Raw genomic sequence first — 12281 nt, 5'->3', positions numbered from 1 at the left:
AAACATTAAACAGAATTAAAAAACAACGCAAGTTCCCCTCCCCTCAGGATGGAAAGGAAGCTGCAAATCTCTCTCCACCCACCTTGTCCCACTCAGACATTTCCCACCACACCCAAACATAAAGTGGACTAAAGAATGTCAGATCAGTTATCAACTGAATGGTGCTGCAGGCTTCAGGGAGTGAACAACCTACTCCCATTCCTAATTCTTATGGTCTTACAACTTTATCCAAAACCACATACCGTCCTCACTTGGAACTATAATTACCATTCCTTCACTGTCATGGGTCTGACATAACGACAGCCAACAGCTCCATCACACAGACTTGTAGCTGCTCAAGACAGTGGCTCACCACTTCAGAAAGGAATAACCAGAGAGTATAAGGTAATAATTTCACAATTCTCCCTCACAACAAGAAAAAGGAATGCTAATCAATTGGCTCAGCACAAACTGGATTTTGTGGGAAGCAGCATTGTTGGTGGTAAACAGTTATGCCCTTGCCCAGACCTCCTGTCTGGCATGCCACTTAGTGAAATGCAGCGAGAGGCAAGGAACCGAGTGACACGCAGGAGCAGCAGCACATTCTGGAAAGGGGTGGAGAGAAGTGGGCTCAGAGTAAACAACTCAGAAGTTTAAGGCTCCCACACTGTCTTCAGACAAAATCCACCGTAAATTTTCCTTTTCTATTTAATAGCTTATTTTGAAAATATTTATTATATTCACATCAAGATGTTTCCACAGCCACAGACCTCATGCCTCCTTCAGAAAACTCCCAACGCTGCTGAGATTCTGAACTCTGATCAAGATAGTCACAACTGGGAGCATAGGCGAGACTTGTCCAGGGCATGTCCTCCAAAGTGGGGTTCTGGGCGGTGGGGGAAGGTGGTTTTAAAAAAGGTGCAATGTGAGCAGTCAGAGTAAAGTGAGAAGGACAAGCAGCATGAGGGAGACACCACTCTGTGAAATGTCACCTTCTCTCCCTCCCCACGTCACCCACTTGCTCCAACGCCAGCCTCAGGCTCCTACTCCTCCTTTGCAACGGCTCATAACATCCCACCCCTGCTTCCCCCCCATTGCAAGGGAGTGTTAATAGTTTCAGCCTTTCCACCACTGGAAGGATAGAGAGTAAATAATCCCTTTAATTATTTATATATATATATAAAAAATTCCTTTTGTTTTTCAAAAGTCTTTGCTTTTTTCCTTTAGGCTTCTGTCCTTTAAACACCCCCACCCCACCCTCCACCCCCTCCCGTTGATTGCACATTGTCGGCTCCTCAGTGATCGAACTCTCAGACTTGCATAAGAGAGAGCGAGAGAGAGAGAAAAAAGGAGGGAGATCGGGTGGAACATTAAACAGAATTAAAAAACCACGCAAGTTCTCCTCCCCTTAGGATGGAGAGGAAGCTGCAAATCCCTCTCCATCCACCTTGTCCCACTCAGACCCTTTCCAGCACACCTTGCCCCCCTCCCCACTAGACCCTGTCACACACTGTTGCATCCCTCTCATGGCTCTCCTGTACATGTATGTGCGCACATGTTTGTGGGGGCTGTGGGGAGGGGATGGTGGTTCTCTCTTTCTCTCCTTAAAACTTACAAATGGCTAAAACTTGGATTTACGCATAGAAGGATTCCCACCCGCGTTTAAGCAGGTCATGGAGGAGGATTAGGAGAGCTCTCCAGTGTTCAGCTTTCCTCTCCTTACATTCTCCTTCCAGATCCCAAAGGAATTAAAGTCTTGTCAACTTGAGATTCAGTCCCCGCTGACTGTGTCCAAGAGTCTTTTATGAGGTGCCTCAGTTTCTCTCTCTCACTCTCTCCGCCTTGCTTGGTCTCACACAGAGATTTCATAGGTGGTCCCTCCAACTCCTGAGACTTTTTTCACACCTTTACTGGGGCTGAGAGGTGCTCCACTGGCAGCCCCAGGGCAAGGAGGTGTTGATGTCTGCCGCGAGTCTGCCTTGCTCAGACTTTTGGGCTGTCCATTGCTTTTGTTGTGGGAACCTTTCATCCTCACTTCATCCCTGTTAAAAAGAAAAGCCAAGTCCGTAAGTAAAGCAAGCAAGGCGAAGGTACAGCACAGGTTAAATACAATGTAGAACATCTCCCTGATTGTGTTCCCCCTCATTAATACCCAGTGTCAGCAGGAATCCTGGCTGATTTACCATCTCTCTGGCTCAGGGATCACTAAACAGTGAAGAGGGGCAGGTATCTACACAGATTTCCTCCCTCTCTGTAAACCTGGGATCTCTATTTAGAAGGAGTTATCTTCTAAAGAGCTGTTGAGGCTGGATGGTTAAGTATATACAAGGCTGACATGGAGAGAGGGTTTTATTCAGTAAGGGAGTTAAGGGTTAGGGGGGAAAAGGCAGGGAAGTGGAATTGAGGATTAGTGAGATCATGATGGATCTAATAAGTGGCAGCATAGACTCAGTGGGCTGAATGGCCTACTTCCGTTCCTAAGTCTTGTCTTATTTCGAGTCCTGGATCATTTCCTTTCTCTATAAATCTGAGGTCACTGGAATGTGATCAGAGCTGGAAATGTGTTGTTGGAAAAGTGCAGCAGGTCAGGCAGCATCCAGGGAACAGGAGAATCGACGTTTCAGGCATAAGCCCTTCTTCAGGAATGAGGAAAGTGTGTCCAGCAGGCTAAGATAAAAGGTAGGGAGGAGGGACTTGGGGGAGGGGCGCCGGAAATACGATAGGTGGAGGGAGGTTAAGGTGAGGGTGATAGGCCGGAGTGGAGTGGGGACAGAGAGGTCAGGAAGAAGATTGCAGGTCAGGAAGGCGGTGCTGAATTTGATGGATTTGACTGAGACAAGGTGGGGAGAGGGGAAATGAGAAAACTGGTGAAATCCGAGTTCATCCCTTGTGGTTGGAGGGTTCCTAGGCGGAAGATGAGGTGCTCTTCCTCTAACCGTCGTGTTGTTGTGGTCTGGCGATGGAGGAGTCCAAAGACCTGCATGTCCTTGGTGGAGTGGGAGGGGGAGTTAAAGTGTTCAGCCACAGGGCGGTTGGGTTGGTTGGTCCGGGTGTCCCAGAGGTGTTCTCTGAAACGTTCCGCAAATAGGCGGCCTGTCTCCCCAATATAGAGGAGGCCACATCGGGTGCAGCGGATGCAATAGATGATGTGTGTGGAGGTGCAGGTGAATCTGTGGCGGATATGGAAGGATCCCTTGGGGCCTTGGAGGGAGGCGAGGGGGGAGGTGTGGGCGCAAGTCTTGCACCTCCTGCGGTTGCAGGGGAAGGTGCCGGGAGTGGAGGTTGGGTTGGTGGGGGGTGTGGATCAGAATGTGATCAGAAGCAGGTACACGGACTGATTTACAACCCTCGCTCTCAATGTAAACCAAGGACAGCAATTACCAGCAGAAAGCAAACTTTCACCACTCTCATTCAAAAAGGAAGCAATTTCTCAAGAAGAGTTGCTGCTACAAATATAGAAAAACATGAGAACCAAGCCCCACACAACAGGATCCCACAAATAGCACTGTGACAACAAGCAGATCATCAGTCTCAGGACACCATACCCCACTTCCAATTATGGATATGGGATCTTAAGCATTCACCTGAGATGGCTTAGATTTAACATCTCACCCAAAAGATGGCATATTTGACAGTGCTTCATGAGCATTGGTACCAGCTCAGGGATTGAAACAACAGGCTGAACTGGAGCTTTGGGTTCAAGTGGAGGAGAGTGACCGTTTGTGAGCATCACTGGCAACGCCAGCTTTTGCTCTCCATCTGAAAGCATCCCTTGAAAAGATGGTTCAGCCAGCTTCAGTCAATGGAACACCTTTATTGCACTCAGTGGTTTAACATGCCGGAGTGTTTTTAAGCCATTTCAAGGATACTGGCATATCACTAGCACTTATCCTGTAATTTTATTAATTTCGTTGATGGAGTTTTAAGTTTCAAACTGCCGAGCAGGATGTGAATCCTTCTGGATTATCAGTGCAGGCCACTGGATCACAAATGGAGTAAAACAAAGTATCAAATTATTCAGGAGGACAGACAGGGATGAAATGAAGCGTCTTTTTCCCTGCTTGACTGAATGGCGATGGGATTTGAGTAAAGGAAGGCTGGCCACTCCACATGAATTCAGCCCCTTAAGCCTCTGTCTGTCTGAGAGGTGATGTAATATCTTCACTCTCAGGAATTCTCTCCACCTAGACAGCTGAGCACCCTCAGTCACTGAGTACATCGAAGACAGATTTTTTTGGGGACAGATACAGGGAATGGGTGGGAAGGTGGAGTTGATAAGGCATGATAGTGTAGAATGGTGGAGCATCTCTGGGGGTGGGAGGTACTGAATGGTCATCTCCTGCTCCTAGAATTCACAGCTTTTATAATTGTTCCATTACTCAGAGCTTCTGAGCCAGACTGCCAATGGGATTTTACTGCTTCCTGACATCAAGAACAAATGACACTTTGTAAAATTAAACAAAACATAAAATCGGTTTGAGTGGACAAGGGGCATCTCCAGAGGAAATGGCCAAGTGGTACTGACACGGGACTGTTAATCCACAGATCCAGATAATGTTCCGGGAACCTGGGTTCAATTCCTGTTGCGGAATTTGTATTCAATAAAAATCTGGAATTAACAGGCTGGTGCGAACCATGAAATCCTCATCAACTGTTGGGAAAACCCATCTGGTACAGTAATGCCCTTTAGGAAAAAAAGCTGCCACCCCTTCCTGATCTGGACCACATGTGAATCCATGCTCTCCGTAATGTGGTTGACTCCTAACTACCCTCTGGGCAATTAGGGAGAGCCAATAAATGCTGGCTTGGCCAGTGACACCCTCATTCCATGAATATTTTTTAAAAATGAGGCAGTGAAAATATAGTGCAAACGAGATGGAACTTACTTGGGAGCCAGTAGTGGGTGTGTTGTTGCCAATACTTCACTGGTGTCCAATGCAGCTCCATATGGAGGTCTCGCAACCACATAGGATGTTGACTTGCCCATGGTGGGAGGAGGGGCAGGAGCCTCAGGAGAGCACATGGAGCGCACCCTGGGAGTTTGCGCGTTACCCTCAGAGACTCTGGAGAAACGTGTAGGCTGGCCAGGGGCTCCACCAGACTGAGAGGAAGAGGAGGAAGAACAGGTGGAAGGTATAAGTGGAGGTGTAGTTCTCTGGGTTGGACGTTTAAGGCCAGGCGAGCGCCTAGTGTCATCAGAGGACATACTGACCCGGGCATGATGCTGGTGATGGTGGGCAGTGACAGCCGGCGTCTCCTCTGTCCGCAGCAGCTTTTCCCGCTCCTGTCGTGACCGGCTATCGGAAGAGGAGATGGCCGGGGGCTCCCTGGGGCAGCGGGGAGGGACTCCGTATGCACCAGGGGCTAGTGGGTAGCGGTGGAGGTCTGCCTCCCTTTGCTGAGCAATCTTGGCTGACATAAAGGGGGAATGGTAGCCTGTTGGCTCCGGACCTGGCATTGGACAGGGCGACTCAGCTTCTGGGCTACCTGAGGGAGTGGCCAAGCTGTCGTAGGACAGGCTCCCATTACGGGTCTGGTTGGCCAAGCTCTTGTAAGAGGTAGAGGTGGTTCCCTCAGAGCGAATGGACTGTAGGTGGCTCATCTCAAAGCCTCCACCATGAGCTGACTTCAGACTGGACGAGCGGGAGCCATTGGAAACAGGCTCAAACTGGAAACTCTTATAGATGGTTGGTGAACGGCATGCATCAGACTCCAGATTGGGCTCCGATTTGTAGCTCTGACTCCTGCTGCTCTCATCAATGGGCAAAGGCTCCTTCACAGCTTCACCTCGGGAAATCTAGGGGCACAAAAAAATACAAAGTAACATCATTGCTTCACAGGTAATATTGTCAAAAAGTTCCCAGAATGGCATCAAGGATGTGACACTTTAGTGAACGTGGGGAAACCACAGAAGCTGGGACTGTTGTCCTCACAGCAGAGAAGGAAAGGCAAATTACTGACCAGAATGACAGGAGGATGAAAAACAGGGAGCTTCATAGTGCGTTACTGGGCCACATCAGAGCTTTCAAAGACAATTACAGAAAATTCTAGCAACAAGTATCTGCAACACGCAGGAAAACAACATGGAGCTTCAAATGAATTACTAACATTGGGGATACTCAAGAGGTCAGAGGTCAGCTAGAGAAGGTTACAGGAACAGGTGGGTGATAGGTTCGGTAAGTGATGACAGTGATAGGGAGGGAGTGAAGGGGCTATAGGGGGTTACAGAGATAGGGAGGGGGTGTAGGGGCTGGAGGGGGTCACAGAGATAGGGAGGGGGTGTAGGGGCCGGAGGGGGTTACAGAGATAGGGAGGGGGTATAGGGGCTGGAGGGGGGTCACAGAGATAGGGAGGGGGTGTAGGGGCCGGAGGGGGTTACAGAGATAGGGAGGGGGTGTAGGGGCTGGAGGGGGGTCACAGAGATAGGGAGGGGGTGTAGGGGCCGGGGGGGGGGGGTTACAGAGATAGGGAGGGGGTGCAGAGGCCTGAGGAGGTAACATTAACCCACCCAACCTTCACAATCCTGGACACTACGAGCAATTCAGCATGGCCAATCTAACTAAACAGCACATCTTTGAACTGTGGAAGGAAACTAGAACACCCGGAGGAAACCCACAGACATGGGGAGAATGTGCAAACTCCTCTCAGATATTCGCCCGAGAGTGGAATCAAACCCAGGTCTCTGGTGCTGTGAGGCAGCAGCGTTAACCACTGTGCTTCCCCTGACTTGTGGCATTTACTGAGTGGCTGGGTTGCCAGAGCTGTGGGGGTTACAGAGACTGGAGAAAGTGATAGAGATAAGGATGATTACACAGATAGGATGAGTTTTAGGTGCTGCAACTAGTTACAACATAAGGGGTTGGAGTCGGGTTAGAGATTTGAAAGGCTACATTGTACTGACAGTATTCAGTGCTTCCAACCATTTTTGAGCATTCCTGACGAAGGGCTCTTGCCTGAAAAGTCGATTCTCCTGCTCCTCGAATGCTGCCTGACCTGCTGTGCTTTTCCAGCATCCCGCTCTCAACCACCATGTACAAAGCACAAGTCAGAGGAATGGGATGGAATACTCCTCACCTGCTTGGATGGGTGCAACTCCAACAACACTCAAGAAACCCAATACCATCCAGGATAAAGCAGCCCGCTTGATTGGCACCACAGCCACAGGCATCTATTACTTAGTAGTAGCAGTGTGTACCATCTACAAGATGCACTGTGGAAATTCACTGAACATCAAAGATGATACCTTCCAAACCCACAACCATGACATCTTGAGGGACCAACTCCTATACTCAATGCACTGACTAACAACAGCAAGTGTACCAAATGCTTTCTTTACTATCCTATCTGAGGGGGAAAAAGTGAGGACTGCAGATGCTGGAGATCAGAGCTGAAAAATGTGTTGCTGGAAAAGCACAGGTCAGGCAGCATCCAAGGAGCAGGAGAATCGACGTTTCAGGCATAAGCCCTTCTTCAGGAATGAGGAGTTGTGTGCCAAGCAGGCCAAGATAAAAGGTAGGGAGGAGGGACTTGGGGGAGGGGTGTTGGGAATGCGATAGGTCCTATCTGAGACTCCACTTTCAAGGAACTAAGAAGTTGCACCCTAGATTTTTTTTGTTTGGCAACGTTGTTACGGCACTACCATTAAGTGCACAAGTTCCGCTCTGATTTGCCTTATCAAAATGCATATCACATTTATTTAAATTTACTCCATCTGCCATTCCTCAGTTCATCGGATCAAAGTCCCGCTGAACTGGGAGGTAACCTCCTCCAATTTTGGTGTCGTCTGCAAACTTATTATCCATTCCTTCTATTTTCACATCCAAATTATTGATGTAAATGACAAAAAGCAATGGACCCAGCACTGATCCTTGCTGGTCACAGGCCTCCAATCCTGATAAACAACCCTCCACCACTATCTTCAAGCCAATTTTGTATCCAAATGCATAGCTCTCTCCCTGTACTCCACATGATCGAATCTTGCTAACCAGTATACCCTGTGAAATCTTGAACACCTTACAGAAAAACATCTACCACTCTGCCTTCATCAATCTTCTTTGTCACTTCAAGAAACTCAATCAAGTTACTGAGATACTATTTCCAAAGCACGAAGCCATGTTGACAACTCCTAATCAGTCCTTGCTTTTCCAAACACATGCAAATCCTGTTCTTGAGAATCCCCTCCAACTTACCCACTACTGACATCAGACTCCCTGGGCAATGGTTCCCTGGCTTTTCCTGATCATCTTAAATAATGGCACCAACATTAGCCACCCTCCAGTCTTCTGGCACCTCACCTGTGACTATCGATGTTACAGATATCTCAGCAAGAGGCCCAGCAATCATTACCCACCTCCCTCCAGCTTCTAGGCTACACCTGATCAGGTCCTGGAGATTTATCCACCTTTATGTGTTTTAAGACATTTAACACCACCTGCTCTAATCTGGACACTTGTCAAGATTTTACTATTTATTTCTCAAACTTACATATTCTTCAACATGGTAAACACAGATGCAAAATGCTCATTTAGTATCTTACCAAACTCCGGCAGTTCCACATAGACTGCCTTGCTGATCTTTAAGGGGCTCCATTCTCTCCCTAGTTACTTGTTTGTCCTTAAATGTATTGAAGAACTTCTTTGGATTCTCTTTAACCCTATCTGACAAAGCTATCCCATGTCCTCTTTTTTACCTTCCTGATTTTCCTCAGGAGTATACTCCTACTGCATTTGTATTCCTCTAGGGCTTCACTTGATCCCAGATGTCTATATCTGATATATGTCTCCTTCTTTTTCTTGACCAGAGCCTCAATTTCTCTAGTCATGCAGCATTCCCTACCCCTACCAGCCTTACTCTTCACACTAACAGGACTCTGGACTTTCATTATCTCATTTTTGAATGCTTTCCATTTTCTAAGCATCCTTTGACCTGTGAAAAGGCCTCTCCAGTCAACTTTTGAAAGTTTTTGCCTAATACCATCAAAATTGGCCTTACTCCAATTTAGAATTTTAACTTTTAGATCAGGTCTAACCTTTTCCATCATTATTTTAAAACTAATGTAATTATGATCACAGACCCAAAAGTGCTCCTCCATGGATACCTTAGTCATTTGCTCTGACTTATTTCCCAAGGTCAAGCTTGCCTCCTTCTCGAGCAGGAGAAAGTGAGGTCTGCAGATGCTGGAGATCAGAGCTGAAAATGTGTTGCTGGAAAAGCACAGCAGGTCAGGCAGCATCCAAGGAACAGGAGAATCGACGTTTCAGGCATAAGCCCTTCTTCAGGAATGAGGAAAGTGTGTCCAGCAGGCTAAGATAAAAGGTCGGGAGGAGGGACTTGGGGGAGGGGCGTTGGAATTGCGTTAGGTGGAGGGAGGTCAAGATGAGGGTGATAGGCCGGAGTGGGGTGGGGGCGGAGAGGTCGGGAAGAAGATTGCAGGTTAGGAAGGCGGTGCTGAGTTCGAGGGATTTGACTGAGACAAGGTGGGGGGAGGGGAAATGAGGAAACTGGAGAAGTCTGAGTTCATTCCTTGTGGTTGGAGGGTTCCCAGGCAGAAGATGAGGCGCTCTTCCTCCAACCGTCGTGTTGCTATGGTCTGGCGATGGAGGAGTCCAAGGACCTGCATGTCCTTGGTGGAGTGGGAGGGGGAAGTTAAAGTGTTGAGCCACGGGGTGGTTGGGTTGGTTGGTCCGGGTGTCCCAGAGGTGTTCTCTGAAACGTTCCGCAAGTAGGCGGCCTGTCTCCCCAATATAGAGGAGGCCACATCGGGTGCAGCGGATGCAATAGATGATGTGTGTGGAGGTGCAGGTGGATTTGTGGCGGATATGGAAGTGTCCCTTGGGGCCTTGGAGGGAAGTAAGGGGGGAGGGTGTGGGCGCAAATTTTGCATTTCTTGCGGTTGCAGGGGAAGGTGCCGGGAGTGGAGGTTGGGTTGGTGAGGGGTGTTGACCTGACGAGGGAGTCACGGAGGGAGTGGTCTTTTCGGAACACTGATAGGGGAGGGGAGGGAAATATATCCCTGGTGGTGGGGTCCGTTTGGAGGTGACGGAAATGACAGCGGATGATACGTTGTACATGGAGGTTGGTGGGGTAGTAGGTGAGGACCAGTGGGGTTCTGTCCTGGTGGCGATTGGAGGGGCAGGGCTCAAGGGCGGAGGAGCGGGAAGTGGAAGAGATGCGGTGGAGGGCATCGTCGACTACGTCCCCCCCCACCCCACTCCGGCCTATCACCCTCACCTTGACCTCCCTCCACCTAACGCAATTCCAACGCCCCTCTCCCAAGTCCCTCCTCCCTACCTTTTATCTTAGCCTGCTGGACACACTTTCCTCATTCCTGAAGAAGGGCTTATGCCCGAAACATCAATTCTCCTGTTCCTTGGATTCTGCCTGACCTGCTGCGCTTTTCCAGCAACACATTTTCAGCTCCTTCTCTAGCAGGGACATTCATATACTGAAGAAAATTTTCTTGTACGCACACATTCCTCTCCACCCAAGTCCTTAACACTCTGGCAGTCCCAGTCTATGTTGGGGAAGTTAAAAGCCCCAGCTATTACAACCCTATTATTCTTACAGGTATTGGAGATCTCCTTACAAATCTGCTTCTCAATCTCAAATGCCTAAGAAATCTCAATAAGGTGATAATCCCTTTCTTATTCCTCAGTTTCACCCAAATAAGCCTCACTGGACATACTCCCAGAAATATCCCAATTACAGCTGTAATTTTATCCTCAACCAAGAATGCCAATCCCCACTCTCTCCTTCCTACAGCATCTGAACTATGGAACATTAAACTGCCAAACCTGCCCCTCCCTGAGCTATGGTTCTGTAATAGCAGTGTTTTCCTAGTCCTATGTTTCCAACCATGCCCTGAGTTCATTTGCTTTACCGGTCAGGCCTTTTGCACTGAAATAAATGCTGTTTAATTTAGCAGTCTTAGTTTGTCCTCTGCCTTGCTCTTGCTTGCCTTGACTATTTTACTTACCCCTCTGTCAACTGTACCAGCCTCAGACTTATCTCTTTGGGTCCCACTGACCCCCCTCTTTGTCTCCTGTCTGCCAGCCAGTTCTTTATCCATTTCAATACTGTTCTTTGAATCCCACGCACTTTGATTTTACATGCTATGATGATATGAGAGGTCTTATTGAATGCCATCTGAAAAGTGTCATTTGATTTTTAATTCAAATTCTGTTCACATCACTTGCTCAGCCGCCATGGTGGGATTCAAAACCAAGTCCCCCAAGCATTATCTGGATTACAAGTGTAGCAACAATACTATGCCATTCCTCCTCACCACACCAGGCCCCCCACCCAAAAGGTGGGCCACAGAAAAGAAGGAAAAAATGTTTTCAATGGATAACAAGAGGTTGTAACTATCATGAAGACACGAAAGAAACTGGCACTCTTTTCTCCAAGCTAAAGAGAGCCCGGGGAGGGGGGGTGATCTGTGCATTAAAATGTCACATTTGGAAAAATTTTGATCAGGTAGATGAAGATGTTTCAATTTGAGAGAGACAGCTACATGAGGATGTAAGATAGTCACAAATAAATACTTGAAACCCAAGCACTGGCAGATCTACGGGGAAAGATAAGAGTGGAAAAGAGAATAACTGGTCTCGGAGTCTGCACAGGTACAAGGGGCAGGATAGGCTTCTACTACAAAATCCAATTTGCAATTCACAAGAAAGTCACCTAGAGAGTGGGGACAATGTGAAATGCTTTCCCCAGAACAAATGGCTGAGATGAAGGATACTGGTGTGTTTACATGGAAGCTGGATAAACCATAAAGGGGAAAGGAATCAAAGATCTGTCAATGAGAGAGGATTGGAGTGAATGGGTTAGAGACTAAAAAAAAACTGCAGATGCTGGAATCCAAAACAGACAAGCAGGGGACTGAAAGAACACAGCTAGCCAGGCAACATCCTGTGTTCTTCCAGCCTCCTGCTTGTCTATCTTGTAGTGAATGGGTGCAGGGTAGGTTTGTGGGCAGTAGTGGTGGTAGTGAAGTGGGACAAGAAGTTGCACATGAACAGCATAAAAATTAACAGTGAGCAGGGCTGAATGGCCTTCCACTGCACTGTACACCCAATGCAGTTCAAAGTGACAAGCTAGTGGCTGCAGGATGGGAAAGAAAACATACCTTTTCACTGGCGGAGTGCGTGAGAGCAGTGTGGTTGCGCCCTGGGCTGTTGTAGGCTGGCCTGTACTTGTACATAGTGGGTGTTGGTGGGTTGTCCATTCTGTTCAGCAAGTTACTCTCTGCACCAGGATGGCAGTGGGAGAAAGATGGGGAGAGATTAAAACCACTCTGG

The 12281-nt window shown here is 48.0% G+C and overlaps 1 protein-coding gene across 1 annotated transcript in view; it reads right to left on the bottom strand.

Annotated features, from left to right (window-relative positions):
• Positions 1-664: 664 nt before the first annotated feature.
• Positions 665-12281, bottom strand: part of zdhhc5a (zDHHC palmitoyltransferase 5a) — a 56427-nt gene continuing 44810 nt past the window's right edge. Inside the window, exons 9-11 of the mRNA XM_087981698.1 lie at positions 12110-12228; positions 4866-5776; positions 665-2021 (exon numbers count right to left, since the gene is read on the bottom strand). Of these exons, the coding sequence (XP_087837824.1) occupies positions 1832-2021; positions 4866-5776; positions 12110-12228 (1220 nt within the window). The 3' untranslated portion in view covers positions 665-1831. The remainder of the gene's footprint in view (positions 2022-4865; positions 5777-12109; positions 12229-12281) is intronic.

The sequence above is a fragment of the Chiloscyllium plagiosum genome, unplaced genomic scaffold (genome assembly GCF_037043375.1).
Source record: "Chiloscyllium plagiosum isolate Xiang-an unplaced genomic scaffold, Cpla_swu_hap1 HiC_scaffold_40, whole genome shotgun sequence".
In the NCBI taxonomy this organism is placed as follows: domain Eukaryota; kingdom Metazoa; phylum Chordata; class Chondrichthyes; order Orectolobiformes; family Hemiscylliidae; genus Chiloscyllium; species Chiloscyllium plagiosum.
Note: the sequence above shows the minus strand (reverse complement) of the source record. Positions and strands in the feature narration are given on the sequence as shown.